General features: G+C 41.0%; 3 protein-coding genes across 5 annotated transcripts; 1 reads left to right on the plus strand and 2 right to left on the minus strand.

The window, feature by feature from the left end:
- Positions 1–780: 780 nt before the first annotated feature.
- Positions 781–4,123, minus strand: pcna (proliferating cell nuclear antigen). Its single transcript, XM_028578849.1, has 6 exons — positions 3,664–4,123; positions 2,465–2,562; positions 2,281–2,348; positions 1,997–2,191; positions 1,432–1,555; positions 781–1,335 (listed from the first exon to the last, which is right to left on the minus strand). Exons 1-6 carry the CDS (start codon positions 3,882–3,884, stop codon positions 1,259–1,261), a joined length of 783 nt encoding a protein of 260 aa, XP_028434650.1. The 5' UTR covers positions 3,885–4,123; the 3' UTR covers positions 781–1,258.
- Positions 4,124–5,815: 1,692 nt separating this feature from the next.
- On the minus strand, positions 5,816–11,509 carry zgc:152830 (putative aminopeptidase W07G4.4). Its single transcript, XM_028577559.1, has 16 exons — positions 11,354–11,509; positions 10,466–10,507; positions 10,251–10,341; positions 9,478–9,626; positions 9,260–9,368; positions 8,844–8,971; positions 8,648–8,747; positions 8,427–8,502; positions 8,237–8,322; positions 7,771–7,875; positions 7,465–7,540; positions 7,252–7,370; positions 7,074–7,157; positions 6,899–6,956; positions 6,111–6,292; positions 5,816–5,994 (listed from the first exon to the last, which is right to left on the minus strand). The coding sequence occupies exons 1-16, from the start codon at positions 11,362–11,364 to the stop codon at positions 5,857–5,859; spliced, it is 1,554 nt and encodes a 517-aa protein (XP_028433360.1). The 5' UTR covers positions 11,365–11,509; the 3' UTR covers positions 5,816–5,856.
- On the plus strand, positions 11,378–19,721 carry fahd2a (fumarylacetoacetate hydrolase domain containing 2A). 3 transcript variants are annotated; one of them, XM_028577562.1, is made up of 8 exons: positions 11,378–11,505; positions 13,361–13,632; positions 14,425–14,641; positions 16,718–16,777; positions 16,868–17,030; positions 18,296–18,404; positions 19,231–19,318; positions 19,581–19,721. In XM_028577562.1, the coding sequence occupies exons 2-8, from the start codon at positions 13,361–13,363 to the stop codon at positions 19,641–19,643; spliced, it is 972 nt and encodes a 323-aa protein (XP_028433363.1). In that variant the 5' UTR covers positions 11,378–11,505; the 3' UTR covers positions 19,644–19,721. The 3 variants fall into 3 exon arrangements, with proteins under 3 accessions (XP_028433363.1, XP_028433361.1, XP_028433362.1); XM_028577560.1 differs by lacking the exon at positions 11,378–11,505 and adding an exon at positions 11,784–11,964; XM_028577561.1 differs by lacking the exon at positions 11,378–11,505 and adding an exon at positions 11,972–12,105.
- The last annotated feature ends 687 nt before the right edge of the window (positions 19,722–20,408 follow it).

Here is a 20,408-nt window from a genome sequence, read left to right on the forward strand (position 1 = left end):
TGTTGAGTTTATGGTTAACTTACTTTCTACTTCACTATTACTTAGGGAGGTATGGTACTTTTTGCTCCATTTATTTACAGCTACTAGTTATTTTTCAGATTAATACATTAAAAGAAACATGCTTACAAGTATTATAAAAAAAAAAAAAAAAAAAACCTTTTCACAGGTCTAGGAATGTTAGCAGCTCCTCCAGAGACAATTTACCCTCTAAATGCCTTGCTTGTGGTCCAAAGAGTTAAAAACATCCAATATTTTGCATAAAAAAATTTAAAATAAAATTAAAAAAACACAACAGCTGCTGGTTGAGTGACAGGACAGGTTTATACCATCAGCCACAAGTAAGACAACTAGAAGTAGGCCCAAATGTAGGATTTATTGCTGTACATTTCAGTACATTCAGCTCCACAAACGACATCCTAGTGGCAATACCTACCTTAACGGAAATACCTTCCATACACATCCTGGGATAGTTTTAGATTGCCCTATAATCGAAAGTACAAAAGGAAATGGAGCTTTATCTAAAATGAGGCCTTCCCTTGACAGGCTTAAATGTAGCAAGTATTATCAGGTTCAGTTTTAGGAAAATAATTAGCTTAGCTCTGGGTTTTACTTATAATCAAAAAAGGAGTCTAATTGAGTGCAGTAAGATTGTTTGAACTTAACATTTGACTGAAAGGCCAATTTTTCCAAAACAAGTCCAAATTTAATCAATCACTTTGAAGACTTGTAGGCACAGAACAAGTATGTTTCCATCCACAAATGTCAGAAGCACAAAAAACATAATTGAAAATTTTATCATTTATTTTGGACTGAATAAATGAATACAAAAACATTTGGGGTTGTCTGACAGAGCGAAACCACAGGAAGTATTTACAAATGCATTATCTACAAGGAATGGGATAATTGAAATTTGCTTTCCCATAACGGGCAAAAATAGAGAACGAGAGACACAAAAGTGGTGCAAACAAGTGCTGGAATTTACACCGTTGCCATCTGAACCACTGCCCGTCGCTTTGAACATAAAGAGTCAAAGCACAGAAGGTTTATCACATCACACAGATGGCATCATTAATGCAGCGGACAGATGACAGTTTATAAGAGTTGACACTACACCTGCTGTGAATCTCAGAACAGGAGATCAGAAACCCCAGACAGAGTGATCATCCACCACCACAAGATCACTTCAGCCCTTTAATCACTCAGGACAAGTCCCAGTCGCCTGTTTCTCTATTCTTCCTTTTTGATCCGTTATTATAACTTAGGAAGCTTCTTCGTCGATCTTGGGTGCCAAGTAGTATTTGACGTGACCCATGTCAGCAATCTTGTACTCCACCACTGTAGGAAGACAAAATTAAAAAATAAAAATCCAGTTAGGGCCACAACAGTTTCCGTAAACATGTTAAGAATCCAAATAAAGACTAAGGCACTTACCGAGAGGGATATCTGCAGACATGCTGAGGGTGACTGTCTTAGACAGCGGCGTTGCCTTGGTGAAGAAATTCAGGTAGTTGAGGGCAAAGATCAGCTGGACGGGTTCATTCATCTCAATAGTAACCTAAAAACAGAAAGTTAGGGGAATTGTGAAATGTTACATATGCCATCACAAAAATTAAAATAAGGCCAGATGCAAAACTTTTTCATTGTCCATTATTCTAATCTTGTTTTTGAGCAGCCAAAAGGAGACATCATAGCTTGTCAGACTGCCGGTCGTTGAAAGTCAAACATTCAGATGACTAGCACATGAGCAAACGTCACAACTGAGAAGCCATAACTAATGTATGATTAGCATTTAGCTTGAACAAAAATGACTGCAGATTTACAGTGTATTGAATACTTCTGTGGGCAAAAACATTAAATCAGTATAACATTTAAATGAATCATCTATGAAAAGATGAACTGTATGTTAGAACTGGTCAAAGTCATTGCTAAAAAACCAAAGAAATTGAATTGCTGATGATGTAAGCACACTTTAACTTGATTAAACACTCCTACTCACTGCCTCATCCTCTTTGTCTACGTTGCTGGTCTGGGACAGCTTGACATTCCCTGTGCCCAGTTCTCCTGAGGCAGAAAACTTGACTCCGTCCTTGGCACAGGAGATCATGACGGCATCACCGATCTGGGACAGGTCCCGGCAGATGCGAGCAAACTCCCCAGAGGGCATCTTCACCACACAGCTGTACTCCTGCTCCTAGAGGGAGACAGGCAGATATAAGTCAGAACAGTTTGGATAAAACGTATGTTGGACCCAAAAAGACCAGGACTGGGAAAATGACTTACTGGAATACCAAGCTGCTCCACATCAAGGTCCATCAACTTCATCTCATAATCTGAAACTTTCTCCTGGTCTGTTAGAGTGAGGAAAAAAGAAAATGAGGTAAATAAGACATACGCTGAAGAAACCGAGCTAAGCAGCATCTGGTTCATTTTATTCTGCTTGAATGCCAATAACTCAAAAACTTACTAAGAGTCTCAAACACAAGCGCGAGTGTGTCTGCATTGTCTTCTGCTCTGAGGGTGATGATGTCTTCATTTCCTGCACACTTCAGGATTTTTGACATACTGTGTGAGAGTGAGGGGGAACAAGTTATAAACCAAAAAAGGAGTGAAAACAAGACCATGCCCTGGTCAAAAGTCAAAGAATAAAACATCCAAGTTACATTTTTAAAAAGCATTGAAAATACACAAACTCATGCAAAATGCATCCAGTTGCATACAGTGTTCATCTAAATACATTTTCATTATCAACCAAATACATTTTCATTATCAACCAATCTACCAATTATTACCCCAATTAACAAGCTGACGTTTCAGATTATTTTTGGAATTTAGAAAAAAAAAAAAAAAAAGACAAAACGATCAATCTTCTAAAACAAGTCGTTTTCTGTCCATGGACTGACTTCTCATTGTTTCAGGCCTAATTCATTGTCCCCAATTACATATACCTTACACCATTACGTTTAAAATAGATTTACTGCATTAAAGTAAAGCATGTGAGTTTTCACATATGGAAATGTTGCCACATTATCAAAAGCTGTAAAATCATCCAGAGCACCGGTGTTAGGTTACAAAGAGAGTCGGCAGTGAAACGGAAGTAGAAGTTCCCGGGTTCAACAACAATTCCCGCCTGCAGAATTTGGCGCTCAAATGACGTTGTAACGTAATGCGCATCTGCTGTCTCTCAAACTGCGACAAATGTAATTCATACGCAAAACAAAAGTTGTAACTTGCGGTGAACCAATCGACCTAAGAGTAAATAATACCGGGCAAGCGGCTCTATTTGAGTGCCGAGAGTGAAGAGTAAAGTATAGTGGAGAGACATGCCCGGGCAATTCTGCCAAGATGGCCTCCGTCTTTGTAAGCTTCAAACGAACCATCAATTTATGCTAAGAAAAGTTACTGAAGTGACCGTGTGCAACGTTAGGAGTTCGCGATGGGCATAAACCGCGCAGACAAACCAAACCTCAGCGGTTTCTACATCGATTTTAGGGGCTGCCAAACACTCGACCTGTCAAAATACCTAGCTAGCTTGATAGATAGCTAGCTAGGTACTCAGCAGATGCTTAATTCATCTGAGAGCTAACAACCTTAATGCCGCAGCAGATTTACAAATAACATGAATGATCTAGCTATGCATGTATAACTAGATAATGTCTGCTTCACCTGCTGAGGTTGACTCCCATGGCGAGGTTTCTGTCGCAGCGGTACGAATCGAAGCCGTCATGCCGCAGGGTGAGCTGGACCAGGGAGACGTGGGAAGAGTCCATGCTCTGCAGGGAGATGCCGGACGAGCTGACGTCCCAGCAGGCTTCTGTGATCAGATCCTTCAGAGCCTCCAGCACCTTCTTCAGGATGGATCCCTGGACCAGGCGAGCCTCAAACATGGTTGCTGTGAAGTTCTAAGTAGCTGTGCGTAGAGTGAAACGAAGAGCTTTTTTGTGTCGCCTTTAGCGTTTCTCCGTCAAAATGGAGGCTGCAGTTTGAGTTATCACAGATTATAAGAAAAGAGGCTGCTCTAAACGTGTAGTTTCTTTGTTGCTAGCCAGCAGAAGTGCAGCACGTAGCCACCTCTCGAACACTTGAGGGAAGGTTTGAGCTGTAAGCGCGCGCTAACGTCAGGTTTTAATGACTCGGCATTTTTGCGTCATTTCCGTATCCGTTGTCGTAACCTCCCTGTCGAGTGGGCACCGATTTCGGCCATATTGGAGAGGACAATTCTGTAGTCCATAGACAATGAACACAAGAATCAATAGGGAAAACAATATATAACCAACACATAGGGAAAGAAGTGAGTAAAATTCACGTAAGAGAAGAGGGATTGAGGAACACCTGCCCTTTCATTTAACAACAAATGTGCTTACTGAAAATTCAATTATTTCTAATACCTTGTAAACCCCCCCCCACCCCACAACAAATGCACCATATTGCAACAAACACATTTTTATGCAAACACTGTTAAAGGCCTTTTCTTCCAAATGAATGTAAGAATATTCTGTTACAACCAATTAATTTACAAACTTGCAATGTACAACTAGAGTTCCAACTTTCCTGCCATAGCAACAATACGTTGCTGAATGCTACATATACACATATGTACTGTATGTGTGTGGTGTGTTCACGTAGCAAGTACTGTGTATTTGTGGAGATACATGTGTAGGCATGAATGTACATGTGTATATGAAACCATATTTCCTCCTAAAATTCTTTCCCCTCGGATAACTTGTGTAATATGCAAACCTGTGCAAAAATAATTACATGGAAAGAAGACAGTGACAGTTTTAAATTTCAAATTTAGTTTTATTAATCAATGAATATTGCTTGGTTTGACTGGCACACAGCATCACTTATCACACAACCTTGTCCCCGGTTTGTTGCACACATACAGACACATATAAAAAGAATGGTATTTTTAGACTGTTATTTAACCCCTGAGTATGTATGTATGTATGTATGTATGTATGTATGTATGTATGTATGTATGTACAGTACAGGCCAAAAGTTTGGACACACTCTCATTCAATGAGTTTCCTTTTTATTTTCATGAATATTTACATTGTAGATTCTCACTGAAGACATCAAAACTATGAATGAACACATGGAATTATGTACTTAACAAAAAAGTGTGAAATGACTGAAAACATGTCTTATATTTTAGATTCTTCAAAGTAGCCACCCTTTGCTTTTTTATTAATATGGGACAAAATTCCACTAATTAACCCTGACAAGGCACACCTGTGAAGTGAAAACCATTTCAGGTGACTACCTCATGAAGCTCATTGAGAGAACACTAAGGGTTAGCAGAGTTATCAAAAAAAGCAAAGGGTGACTACTTTGAAGAATCTAAAATATAAGACATGTTTTCAGTTATTTCACACTTTTTTGTTAAGTACATAATTCCATATGTGTTCATTCATAGTGTTGATGCCTTCAGTGAGAATCTTCAATGTAAATAGTCATGAAAATAAAGAAACACATTGAATGAGAAGGTGTGTCCAAACTTTTGGCCTGTACTGTGTGTGTGTGTGTGTGTGTGTGTGTGTGTGTGTGTGTGTGTGTGTGTGTGTGTGTGTGTGTGTGTATATATATATATATATATATATATATATAGATATAGATTCAGGCCACTTAAGAACAGGGTCATTGGTGCAGGCAGGACAAATGTCACACCTTAGAAAAGACAGCAAAGAACATTTTTGGAGAAAAGCAATCTGAGGTATTAAGGAATGTCAGACATGAAAAATTACACGCTTTGCATTACGTGTTGTGGCAGGGATATCCTTTATACTTGGACGGTTCCAAATTTGAGTTGGTATTGAGTGCAGATAGTGTGGTCTGTTTTATACCGGGGCTATCTGTTTAGAGACTATCATACAAGATGTAGTTGGTTGCCATGGCGAGGATGGGGGCTCCTGTTGGGACACCGGGGAAAGGACCACTGGACCCAGCAATGTCAATGTGGGAGTACGGCAGAGGTGCGTTAGAATCCACGCCATGCTGTGTTGGAAATTCAGGAATGAAAGTAATAATACAAGTTCATCGCTGCACTTCTTCCATATCATATATTTTTCATACTTACAGATAAATAACTTATTCCGATAATGTGTAAGCACCTTGTCAAGCCCGGAGGCCATGATGAGGAAAGCTGCAGGGGTCTGATGTCCTCGAGGTGTAGCGGAGGACGGCAGGTTGTTGCACTGGAGAATATCCTCGTACTCAGACTTTCCCTTGTGGAAGTCATAGTCCTCTCGTCTGATACTGGACACCTCGAACACATCGCCCAACGCCTCTCCAGCTGCACGAGAGAGGACGAAGACCACGTGTTAGTTAATGATGGAGGAAATAAAGATGTCTGAAGCATCAAACCACTATGAAGCCGTTGTGCTGGAAATAGGACGGTAAACATGTAGTTTTTTTTTTTTTTTTTTTTTTTTTTTTTACAAAATCAGCTAATAATTTATAATTAATTACTCTCTAAAAAGTCAAGTCAAATTATATAATGGTTTGACCCAAAACACATTCAGTTTATAATTATATTAAAAATATTTGCATTTGGGAAGTAGTAACACAATATTTGATAATCATTTAATCCAAATGCTAAATCTAAATACATTTGCTGACAATCACAAATCAATTCATGGATTAAATGATTAATTAGCTCTAGTTCAAACTAATGCTGAACTCTGATATGTTAAAAGGCAAACAGGAGTTTGTGTGTAATTAACATAGTGCTTTGTAGCCTTTATCCTTATAGTTTGACAAAATTATCTTTACCAGCTTTTTTCCCCCGAAGCTTTTAACTACATCTTACATTCTTTCTCAGCAGTTTGCTCAGTTGCCCCCCTCCCCCTCGAAATTCGATACTTCCCAAGTTAAAAAATGAACTTTTACAGTTTCTTACCTTTCTGCCACTGAGCAGCATTTTTGTTGCGATGGGCCGGTCCATTATCCATGATGATCTACACAGAAACAAACAATGAGTTCTACTGCAGCCAATTATTTTTATTTTATTATGAATTTGTATTGTTTACATATCAACATCACTCAGTAAGTTGCAGCATTTCAGCAGTACTCACAGAGTAGTTGGGTCCCATGGCTCTGATGGCGTGACCAGTCAGAGTAGCAATAGTAAACAGCTGAGGAGAAATCTCACGTACAGCCTGCAGACACAGAGGATCAGAGTGAGAAGGGATAGAAGTGCAGAACAGAGGTTAGGATGTACAAATTAGTTAATTAACAACGGGAGGTTGTTACCTTCTCCTTCATCTCACAGAGCAGGTCGACCATCACCATGCGTCCCTCAGCATCGGTGTTTCCCACTCTCACTCTGCGACCCGCACGGGAAACCACCAGTTCATCGGCCACATAGCAATCTGAGAAAACACACAGAAGTGCTCTACCAAAGATCCCAATGACAGAAATGTAAACAGGAATGTGTATGATAGAAGAAAAGTGGATTACACTGACCTGAACCGACGCTGTTCCTCACCATGGCCATGGAGCCGATAACCTTCAGATGTTTTGGCTTCAGCTTGGCTAGAGTCTAGAGAGAGCAGGAGCGGGGGTTAGGAAGGGAGCAGTGCTGCAAACTTAAAACAAATGCATACATTTTCACTATCCAAAATTAAAATTTCTAACTTTTGAATCAGAGCATACAGTATGTGCCTTCTACGTCCTCTAAAGACTAATATTTACTTACTTACATGCAGGAAAATTCATATATACAAATTTTTCGTATGTGTGTGTGTATGAGGGGAGGAGGGGGGCATTCACCAGGAAGAAGCCAGCCACAGCAGCAGCTCCACACTTGTCCCTGTGCATCCCGGCCATGTAACCACCAGCCTTGATGTCGGCTCCACCAGTGTCGTAGGTGATGCCCTGGAAACGCCACATAAGAACCAACCTCTATTTATCAAGTAGTCAGTAATAAAGACATTGTCACGTACGGAGACAATACATGCTCTTTTTTTTTTTTTACTACTACCACACCAATCAGACCATCCTTCCACGAACTTTTCCCTGTTTAGCTTGAAACAAAGGCAGCAACTAACGATTTTTTTATTTTTTGAATTATTGATCGATTGATTGTTAGGTCTACAGAATGTCAGAAAATAGTGAGCAGTTAGATTGAGGTTTTGACCTTTATGTTTTAAGGGACATTTCGGTGAGTATATGACTCCATATTTTGATCCTTTAATGTTTTAGCGGTTCAAGGACAGAAGTCAGAGTCTCCTCTTACCTTTCCCACCAACATGAGAGTCTTTTGGACAGGTCCCTCTCCGCAGTACTGCAGCTTGATAACTCTGCCCTGGTGACGAGGTACACCTGTACGAGGAGCAAACTGTGTATAAGTATGCAAAAAATATCTATATTTAAAACAGGTCTTGGGCCATGTTAATAACTGATTAAAACTAAATATGTTCTCCTACTGTCAGCGCAGCGGTTGACTGCAGCGAGACAGGGATACTCTCTCTCCAGAACCTTCACGTCGCTGATCACTTCGACCTGGAGGTTAATAAAGAGACACATTTGTATGTTTTAGTGCCATTGAAGAACCAAACATCCACTCAATTGACCTGGACTGTGACTGAAATTGACTGTTGGCTTTCACCTAACAATAACAAAATAAGAGGATTGTGTTTCTTGCTACCTGCACAGGGCTGTCTTTGAAGAGTTCCTGGACGTACTCGGCCACACGAGGAGCAGCCATACGTTCAGGGTCTGAGCCACCAATGTCACGACATGCCAGTCTAAGGAGGAGAAACAGGACAGCTGGTGGTGAATGAGTGAACACCACAACGTGAGAAATCTTAGCAGGGAATGAGGTGAAGTGTTTTTTAACCCACCTCCCACTCTCCAGAGCTTCGGTTATCTCCACCAGTCTCTTTCCCTCAGCCTCCTCTGCTGCCCACAGACCCAGAACACACACCTTGTAGTCGGTGGGCTTTACGTTCCCCTCCCGCACTTCAAGGGGCTTTTGAGGAAAAAGATTAGAACAAGTGAGTCTATTTTTGCCAGGCATACACTTTGTTTTTAATGTTCTGAGCTAGTATTTTATATCTAGTTACATGCAGATACAACTGAGACATTGAAACTCCACACTACAAAACATATTATATAACCATTTTTGTAGTATATTAGCAAAGTAGTACTTCACAGGACTACTTTTCCTCTTTCAGAAGGATCATTCATGACGGATTAAATGCAAAGTGTGAACAGAGCCTTTATGTAGGCCCTGGATGAGAAGGAGTTATTATCTCACCATGTAGAGAGCGTGAAGGGCCCCGAGTGCAGCCACCACGGTGCTGTTCTTATAGTCCTGGTGTGGAGGGCAGACCAGCAGGGGGCGCTGCATGCCTGCTTTCAAAGCCCTGAAAGGACACACAGGGTAGCGAGACAGACAAAGAAACCTGGAGTTAAACCAGCAACATGAGACACTGAAGGAAAAAAATAAAAAAAACTTCCATCATGTCAACTGACCTTTTGATGCCGTTGACCGCTGCATCACTGAAGCGCCTGACGTCATCATAGTCGCGGTTTACCGGGCCAGTGGAGGCAAACACCAGGCGGTTACCAGGGAGACCAGGGACCTTCAGGACCACCACCTCCTCCCCCAGACCGCTGTCCACCTGAGGGAGAGCAGATAAGGAAAGTAACACCACACAGGAAAACAGAGCCACTATAGAACATGGTGGCACGGTTGCCACCTCATAGCAAGTAGGCACTGCTGAGTGCTGGGTTAGACCCCCGGTCTGGGCCTTTCTGTGTGGAGTTTGCATGTTCTCCCTGTGCTTGCTTGGGTTTTCCTCAAACCATAAAGACATGCATGCTAGGCTACTCCTGCCATTTCCATTGATGTAGGTACTGGCTTAACAACTGGAGTTGACCCTTTAAAATGAACAGTGTCTACTTGTTATCTACAGTCACTGGTTGTACAGTATATGGCCAAGACAGGCCTGAAGAGGTGAAATTATAAAGCAATTCACAAGAAAGCAGAATATATGTTTGTTTTTTCCGCCACTTTCCTATCCTGTAGTTTCCCATTTCTCCATAGCGCTGTGTCAGCACTGGACTAAGGTCTGGCTACACAGCCTATCTAATCTTGGATAGGGAGAAAAACCCTGTAATAAGGTATTGTCATGGGGCATGTCAATTCAGTCTGGTTATGATAGAGACAAAGGACGATCAGGTGAGAAAATACATATTTAATAGTAAGCAAATTTGATTGGTTGCAGGTGGTAGAAGAGACTTACAGAGCTGTAGTCCTGCAGCGGTGCTTTCAGACACTCGAGCTGGGAGGGCAGCGTGTCATGGCTCTGGGTCACCAGTACGATGCCATCAAAACTATAAAAAAAACACACACACACAGTCATCTAGCAAAAATGTCTCTTTTAAGAAGCACCAAATAACTTTCTAGCACCCTGGCAGCTAAAGAGGAGGTGCTTTTTTTATTTTAATTAATACTCACTTCTGGTTCTTGATGTCGGTGGACCATTCAACAGGCTGGACGCTGCACAGAGAAGCACACAAAGAAAAGTTATTTCTTCTTGTATAAGCAACGTCAGCATTAGTTAGGATCAGGCGTGTCAGACTTACGGGGCTGAGTACACAGAAAGATGCTAGAATGAATAGCTGTGGATGCGGGGAGGGGCCCACAGAGAATGCCTTTGTACAGGGCCCAGAATGTTGTGCTACGCCCCTGGTTACGATATCTCAGACACGGTGATCCAATCATCAGTTTTTATAATCCATGGTAATGATAACAAAGAGGGTCAAAGTGTGCAAACCTGTAAGACCTTTGAGATCTGCTTCAGTTTCAGCTGTTAAAAGAGTGTGACCGGTTCCACTCTCAGCAACATCAACACGTAGCACCCAGTGTTCACTTTTATAGGGAGCACTCACCAGAGTTTGTGCATGATAATGTTAGAAATATCTTGACTCGTCAGACATTTCTGGTATCATATGACACTTGCTAACACACAAGGGAAGTATAGTAAGACAGAAAGTGAAATCTCAGCAAAAAAACAAGCCTGTGTGGGGCCTTTTAGTGGAAACTAAATCCAGAAATGAGCAAACCTTTTTTGCAACATGAGAGGATCAGATTTTCTACTTTTGAGCTGTGAATAAATCAACAAATTAAGCATCACATATAGCTCAAATTACTAAATTAAAATCAAATGTCAAATGTCTCAATTGAACCAGTTGAAGAATTGAATTACACAGCAGCTGTGAAATATAAACAAAAGCTCTCCGCGTCTCCTGCACAAAGCGCACGCGGCGGAGAGCTGCACGTTAGAAAACCGTTGAACACAAAGGACAATCAGCCGGTTAAAATAAAAGCAGCCGTAAATCTCACCTGGTGCACATGTTGGTCCTCTCGCTCCGGTGGCTTAAGGATGAAAGAGGCGCTGACGACAGTTTCTTCGGTTTCTTCCTCCAGTCCTCTCCGGTTGATCACATGCTCCGTCAATATGCACTCGTGCTGCCTTCGCGGGATTCTCGTAGCTCGTAATTACGAAATCTAAGTCATAAAATACTAATTTTATCTGATTGAAAAGCTTTGGGTGTTATAGAAATATAAAGTACCTTGTGGTTCCACATTAAGTAGTTAGTGTGTACTCGGAATGTGGTGAAATTGTTAATTATATCGTTATTTACGGAAGCTAGTTAGTTGTAGGCTATCAAGTGCGCGAAAGTAAGTAAATTCCCACTGCTCGTGAAGGCCCGTTTAAGGATATGGTAGGGAATTGTAGTTTCTCTTTTACTGTCTATGTAGTTAAGCGATACGCAGCATTAAGATGATCACATGACCAACATAGCACTTTTATTTAGCAACATGGCTACACTGTCATTAGCTTTCGTTGGGCACTTTACCCAGACTTTACCTCGCTTCTGACAGGACTGACAGAACTACAAACACTAACCGGAAGTAGTTCAATGTAGTGTTTTCTGTGCAGAAAGGAAGAGGTGAGTAACTAGTGACAGTACAAAGGGCAAGGCAGAAGTAATCATTGTCTGTCAGTAGCAGTTTAAAGCGTCACTCTCCTTTTGAATTGGCATTTTATCTCAGATAAAAATCATACTGCACAGCTTCAGTTCGAGCTGCAGGTAGGCAGGTCATGCTTTTATTGTCGTGGTTATGATTTACAGCTCTATTATCAAGTGATCGCAGACACGGATAAGTGTAGCTACATTGTTGCAGATGGTAGGCTATTTACAGTTTAGGGTCCCAAATTCCCCATACAATGTCCTAATTAATTATGAACCTGCTAAACCACCTGTCTCAAATAAGACCCTCATCACTTGTGATACAGTTTTTGGAAAATAATTTGGGACACTAAACTGCACCTAAGCCGTTTCGGATGCTGACATGATTTGGACTTGTATCCATTTGGACAGCCTTCTCTCGACAAACTAGGTTGGGTAGCGAGTAGGCCTATAGCGCGGGTGTAGTATTGGCCGTTTAAAACCTTTCCTTCAGACAGTTAGTCAGAAAAGTAAAAGCTTGAAGAAATTTCAGAAAGTTTAACAAACGGGTGTTCTTTTTGTTATAGGAACATGCCAGAATTGTGTTTCCCAGCTGCCTCTGTCCGAAGAAAGCCCTGTGGTTAGAGATGGCCCGATACCAATACTGATACACTGAACTTGCGTATCGGCCGATACCGAGTAGCCTACCGATCCGATACAAGTGTGTCATATATTTTATTATGTTTTAACAACTGTATACTACTATCCCTGTATGGATGTGATATTATTTCTATCTTTGTTGTCGGTCTGGCTCAGGTTAAACTCTTTGTGAAACATGAACAAACACATGAATGCCACAGAACTTTATTTTATTATGCAGTTATAACGGAAAAAAAACAAATAAACTACTTTAACGTAGATTTTCTTTAGGGCTTTATTACGTGGTATTGGACCGGTGCATAAACTCCAGTACTTCCCGATACTGATACCAGCGTTTTAGGGAGTATCGGAGCAGATACCGATACGGGAAGGGCCATAGACATGGAAAGGTGATGTCCTTTTAGAGCAGGACCAGTGCTGAAATGATAAGTCAAGAAATCAATTAGTTGACTGAACTGTAAATACAGATTTTTTTGGGGGGGATAAAAGATTACTTGAAAAATGCCAAACTTCATATTGGTTCCTGGAACAACAGCTCGCATGGCTGTAGTTCCAATGAGACAACCAGTAGGGGGACAAAAGTGGGAAAAGTTACATAGTGTTGCTTTAAATGGGAGGATTTGCTGCTTTTGCTCTTTTTTAAAATTCTTTTTTAAAATTCTTTAAATTCAGTGACAAACGGAAGAAATTCCTCTTCTCCTCTTCACATCACTTTCACTTCTTGTGTCCTCAACAGATGAGACTTCCTCTTCGCTGCTTTTGCATCTTCAGGAGTTTATTCTCTCAAAGGCAACAAAGGACAGACCCACAGAGGCGAGGCCTGAGTGGTCCAGCGATGCGTCTGGTGCAGTTTCATCGCCATGGTGACGGAGGAGGCATCAGAGTGGGAGTGGAGCAAGGTGACGAAGGGCTCGGTGTGGTTGACCTGAAGGCGTTTGACCCGTCCATGCCCTCAACCATGAGAGAGCTGCTGGAGCTGGGAGATCAGGGTCTGGAGTGTGCCCAGAGGTATCTGACACATTCAGTCTTATTATTACTAAATACCTTTTGTCCTAATTGGTCGTCAGTCATCATCATCTTCTTTGATTATGCTTTTCTTCTTACCAAATCATCGTCTTCCTCGTCATACTCAACATCTTCTTAATAAATCATCTTCACATTTACTGTAATCTACTTAAATCGGCACGTTTTTTTCTGAATAAATGTCCTCTCCAAAGATTTAATTTGCTTAATCATTTTCATCCTAATCTTCTCTTCTTAAATCCTCACGTTTCTAAATCAGAAACCTATTCTTGTTTAATAGTCTTCATAAATCACGCTCATCGTATAAAACAGATGATAAATCACAATCTTCCTCAATCAAGTAAATTGTCAATTCTTAAATCATCTTGTTCCTACATCAACATCCTTTCCTGAATTAACATCTTCCTCTTCTTCCTAAATTATTAAAACCATCTTCTTTGTGGGGAAACAGCATTGTTAAATTAGCATCTTCCTCCTACACCCTCTTTCTTCCTAAAACTTCATCTGCCTCAACATCTGCGTCTTCCTCTTCAATCAACTGTCGTGGGTTTCCTAGGTGCCGATTTTACGAATCAAGGAATTTTCAGGGAGACCGGGATGGTGCATAAGATCTTCATTCAAGCAAAAGGCCTGAGTTAGACTGCAGAGCAACTGAAGGCCCTCTCCGCATTCCTTGGTTTTATACAATGAGAGCATAGACTGCGTCAAATCTTACCCAATCACAGTATTTCATTAACCTACCAAATCATCATCTTGCTAACTCCTCCTCCTCCTCAGAGCCTTGTCGTCCGGTCAGTGTGTGGTGGAGCGATCGGACATCCAGCTGCTGTCTCCTGTGTTGGCCCCGGAGAAGGTGGTGTGTGTGGGTATGAACTACCGGGACCACTGCCTGGAACAGAACGCCCCGATCCCCAAAGAACCGATCATCTTCAGCAAATTCCCAAGCGCCATCACGGGGCCTTATGATGACATCATACTGCCCTCAGAGAGCCTGGTGAGAAACTTTATTTATATGTCCCTTTTTCAAAAAAAGAGGTGAAAAACTGTTAAACAAGAAGAAAAAGGGAAGGGGGAGATAAAAGAGACAGAGAAGACAATAGTCCAAAAGTGCACTGTAAGAAACAAATCCGTAGAAAAACGGATAATGTCCTGGCAGAAAATCACCAGTACATTTTCCGTTGAGTTTACAGATGTTTCTGTTAATCCAAAAACGGAAAATTCTGTATATTGACAGCATATGCTCTGTGCATTTTACCAAGGACATGCACAGTTACGGGCTATTGTTGCCGGGCAACTGCCCATTTGCCCTGATTGACTTAGCTTTTCTTTCTTTCTTTTTTTTTGCTGTTGTGGCTGCATCAATACGATAATACGACCATCATTACCAAAGTTAAATCAAATTAAATTGCTATATCATCCAATCTTGCCCTCAGCGATGCCCACTGCCCCCAGTCATGAGACTTTGTTTATATTCTCACACACGGAGCAGCGCAAAGACATATTCCTGCCCCACATACATTTCATACTGAAGGTTGTCATGACATTGTGTAAAGACAATGTTGTTGTCGTTTTTTTAAGTCAACTGTTTTTAATGTTTCCTCATTCCCCAAAACACAAAACAACACTTAAGTGTCTGTAAGAAGAAGCAGGCACAGAGCCAGAAGTATAAGGAAACGGAATTTCAGACCCATCAGCAGATGAATGTGTATTTGGGCAGACATGTTCTGGGACCGCCCTACATAGTTGGAGATCTCAATGTTGAACCTAAAGTTACACCCTTCTGTTAGACAAAGCAGGTGGAGAACTGAATGTGACTTTGCAGCTTCTCTCGCTCCCATTGGACTGAGATCAAATGCTTAGAAAAGTCACCTAACCGCTGAGTGGCAGCAGCCGGAGTCTGAGAAGATATGATAAGATGAGAGGAACAAATCAACACTGAACCAACTGGTTCATGGGATGTAACTTTCACTTTGGTTTTCTCTGAAACTCTTTATGCTTAATGCTGGACCAATTTTAAAGACTATTGTTCCCATCAGTCACAAAAGCATGGAAAATAATAAAAACTTTTGTTTAGCAAATTTGCAACTTGCAAAGTTTTTTTCCTAATTTAGCCATTTCCATTTTCTAATGCAATACTGCAAAATGCGCATTAAAATACATTGATTATGACCTCATAAGGAGCAAGATTCCAGATCGGCCCATATGAGCTTTCTTTTTCTCAAAGGCAGAGCAGGATACCCAGGGCTCGGTTTACACCTATCACCATTTCTAGCCACTGGGGGACCATAGGCAGGCTGGGTGAACACATATTAATGTTAAAAAACCTCATAAAGTGAAATTTTCATGTCATGGGACCTTTAAAATCAATCCTATAAATAACAGGGAGCCAATGAAGAGAAGATATATGTGTGATCTATGTTGCTGCAAAGCTTTAGACCAGTTGCAGTCAAGATAGATTTGTTGAGGCAGTTAAACAAGGCGTTGTAGTAGTTGAGGCGTAATGTAATAAAAGATTGGATGACTTTTTTTTTTTTTTTTTTTTCTCTAAATCTTTGTGTCCAAGTTGGTGTCTAAATTTGGAAAGTTCCTTTCCGCAGGACTGAACCAGAGATTTCACACTGAGCTGAATGTTTTGGTTAGGATCCAAAGTAATCCCCAAGAATTTACACTGGTTTTAACATTTTATCAAGCAGTTAAATTGGAGTATTGTGCCCATCAGTATCTGGGCAAATGGAAATAAACTTTTTTTAATAGTTGAGTTGTAAAAAGGGTAAACTTTATCCCCAGCAGGAGACGAGTGTCATTTTGTATCTCTTGAGCACTTTGTCTAGAAATAAGAGTTAAGACAAATGTACTTCACTCTTTCTGTCCAAGATGTTTTTTTTTTCCCAAGAGATGGGAACACAGGACGTTTTGTTAAAGAGACAGAATCCTGCCCTGTCTCCCAAGTCCTTACTATATTTGAAGTATTCTTTACTTTGTCGTTTTGTGAAGTCACTACCGAATAAAAACCTGCTTGGAATTCATGTGTAGCTTGTTATTGGGACACTGTTGTATTTGCTTCTGTCAGGAGGTGGACTGGGAGGTGGAGCTGGCCTTTGTGATTGGACGAAGAGGAAAACACATCAAGGTGAGCGTCGCATCACCGCCTCCGATGGCCACGACACTTTGACGCTCTGGTCTCGTTCGGACTCCCATTTCCTCTCCCCTTGTTGTTCAGGAGGAAGACGCTCTTTCCTACGTGGCCGGGTTTACTGTGGCCAATGATGTCAGCGCACGCGACTGGCAGATGAAGCGCAACGGAAAGCAGTGGCTTCTGGGAAAAACGTTTGACAGCTTCTGTCCGCTGGGCCCTGCTTTAGTGACCACTGACGCTGTGAAAGGTGAGAGGGAACGTGAAATCAGCAGGGAGAGAATTAAAGACAATCTGGTGAATCACGTGATTATGATAAATAAAAGTCTCAATGGATTTCTGCGGTTGAAAACATTCCGGATGAATGTGCATTATCATATTTATGTCACGATCGTGGCGATATCAATCTAGAATTCATAAAACCATTCCAATTAATCTCAGAGTCAAGGATATGAATCTTCAGGCTCAGCATGAGGTGCACGATAACCCTCAGTATAATAGCTACAATAAACGACTCGTGTTATCAGATTTTGGTTTTGAATGATCTTTTTGCTGAGCGCTGTGTACAGAACTGTCTAAATTGAGGTGTGGTTCTCACAATTTGACACTTTCAAAGAGGAAATATTTAAGTAACTTTGTTAAGAAGTAACTCGATACTTGGGATTGATCCTTGCCCCGGTAAATTTGAAATTTTTCAAATTATTCAACACTGTTAACATAGAGTTCATTAATCACGCCAAGTTTGTTAAAATAATAATGGCTACTTTTAGGTTACTATTAAATATTTAGACTTGTGATAACCAAATATTATATATACGTACTTTAAAGAATGCAATTTAACACCATTGTCAGTCAAAGAATGACAGAAAACCAGTAGGGATTAGGGAATAGAAGTGTAATATTTATTAAGCACAAGAATTTGACATTTTTGTCAGATATCGGTCGGTAATTCCCAGCTGTACATAATCTTTTTTTTAAGATTATGTTTTTGGGCTTTTCCGCCTTTAATTTGACAGGACAGCTAGATGAGAAAGGGGGGGAGAGAGAGGGGGAAGACATGCCGGAAATCATCACAGGTCGGATTCGAACCCTGGACCTCTGCGTCAAGGCATAAACCTCCCAGTATACATGCGCCTGCTCTACCCACTGAGCCAACCCGGGGCCACATAACAATCATTTTTAATATTATTAATGAATTAACGTGGCCTGGACCAAGATAAGAGGCAGAAAATTGATGGATGGACCAACTAACCACTGAAAAGATAATTTAGGTTTTTGCCTATTATGAGATGAGCTTCCTATCTCCTGCAGCGAGCAGTGGTGACAGTGTTTGCTTTGAAACGCCACAACAAAACAATCCCTGTCGCGCCGTCTCACTTGTAGTTTGTAGATGATTAACGTCTCCCAGCCCGCAAACACCGTCTTACCTACGGCAGGCAAATATTCAGGAGCTTTGTAAATTGAAGCCTTTTAATACCCTTCTAAAGCCTTTGTTTTAATAATTTCCCCCTCCAGATCCTCACAACCTGGGCGTCCGCTGCCTGGTTAATGGAGACACAGTCCAGAGCAGCAACACTGACCAGATGATCTTCAAGACGGAGGCCCTGGTCGCCTGGGTCTCAAAGTAAGTCCACACTGTGCACTATTTCTGCTCATGATGGTGGGCTTTTTGCGTGATCAAACTTCACAGATTTACATAATGTATTCAGAACTCTTACATTTTTATGCTTTAGTAACTTGAGCTGAGAGTTCAGTTTCCATTTCAGAAATTATGCAAATCAAATCATGTCAGAAAAAAAAAAAAAAAAAAAAAAAGGAGCACTGTGTGAGCACAAAGCTAAAATTACACGCTTCAACTAAGACTCCTCCACCACGCACGGCTGGCACCCTTTTACCCTGAAGCACCCTGACCAACTGGAGCGTTCTCTGATCGGATCTGAGATGGTTACTGGTGACAATGCTGGTGTTGTTTTGTAAAAATGGCAGTCCACGGCACCTTTCACAGGATCTGGTTATACACAAGGATACTCTGGGGAAGTTATTGTTTTGCATTACCTCATTTAAATTTGTTGACCAACTCTACTGTACAAGGCACACTTCCCACAGTCAGTAGGGGCAGTGATGGCCTAAAGGTTAAAGAAGCGAGCTTGTGACCGGGAGGTTGTCTATTCAATCCCCAGACCAACAGGATAAAATCTGGGTGGGGAAAGTGACCCTCCCTCATTACCACCACTAAAGTGCCCTTGAGCAAGGCCCTAAACCCTAACCACTCAGCAGTGGCCAGCAGATCAGACTTGTATTGGGCAGCTTCCAGGTATGACTGTAACTGTGTGAATGTGACAGGTCGTCGTTGCAAATGAGAATTTGTTCTCCATCGACTTCCCTGGATAACTAAAGGTTAAATTAAAATAGCAAGTCATGCCACGGTGTGCTTCTTTCTCTCCTGTCAGGTTTGTGACATTGATGCCAGGAGACGTTTTCCTGACAGGCACTCCTCCAGGCGTGGGTGTGTTCAGAAAGCCACCTGTCTTTCTCAAGGTGATTTAATGTGGGAAACTGACAAAACAATTAGGATATGTAGTATGAGTAGTTTGCACAAGTTCCTGTGTCTGTAGCAGCACATCAACTCTAGTTTTACTGTAATTGTATCCAAAAGAAATTGATGGCTACATTTAAAGTACTCTGTTAAAGGGACTCTGTATAGTCCATAACACAGTGTTTTAATAGATAGTAAGGGAGTGGTTCAATTTAAAAGTAAAAGGTGTATTTTAACTCTGTGTTTAATTGTTTCTCCTTTCAGAAAGGAGATGTGGTGGAGTGCCAGATAGACCAACTAGGCTCCATTATCAACAAAGTGGTCTAAACCCCGAGACAATCTGCTGTTAAATAAACTGCACTTCTGATCGGCTGCTTCGCACAATAAATTACTATTTTCAACGAGTTTCAATGTTTTTTGTTTCTTCTACTAGAATGTGTGAAAATCTGCTGGAAATGTATAAAACAAACATGTTTCCTGATGAATGTTTTAGTTATGATACTACAGTAATTGTGAGGGAGGAGAACATGGTATTTTTACTACATGAAACCATATCATTACGTGACTCAACGTGCCGTTTGCAGCTTGACCTCACTTATTGAGTCATCAATCAAAGTGAAAATATCCCTCGATCAGCAGCCATCCACTCTTGCTATAGAGCAGAAACTGAACCTCATGAATCTTTTTTTTTTTTAGGTTAAAAAAATACATTTTTATAAAACAGAGGATTTAAACAACCACTTTCTCATTAAAAGTCTGCAGATTTTTCGTAAAAGGGAGGAAATTAATCAAATAAAAATGCTGCGGTCTTCAAAATGTGTCCGTTACAATGCCTGGGAGAAAATTCTTTTTTCACTGACAGAAACCGCTTTAGAGAAACCCGGACTGGATGGACCCATTTTGCATTTGGCAGTAGTGTGATGACGTGACTTTTTGTACCTGGTAATTATTTTTGACCATTGAGTCACTTAAAATTAAAAGTGTGAAACTAATGGATTCAAAACCGTTTCACCCTCATCCAAAATTAGTTTTGAGTTTTTTCAAGCTGTGAGCAGCTCCTCAGTTTCCTTTGTGCAGTGTGTTTGTGTGACA

This window comes from Perca flavescens, chromosome 5 (assembly GCF_004354835.1).
Source record: "Perca flavescens isolate YP-PL-M2 chromosome 5, PFLA_1.0, whole genome shotgun sequence".
In the NCBI taxonomy this organism is placed as follows: domain Eukaryota; kingdom Metazoa; phylum Chordata; class Actinopteri; order Perciformes; family Percidae; genus Perca; species Perca flavescens.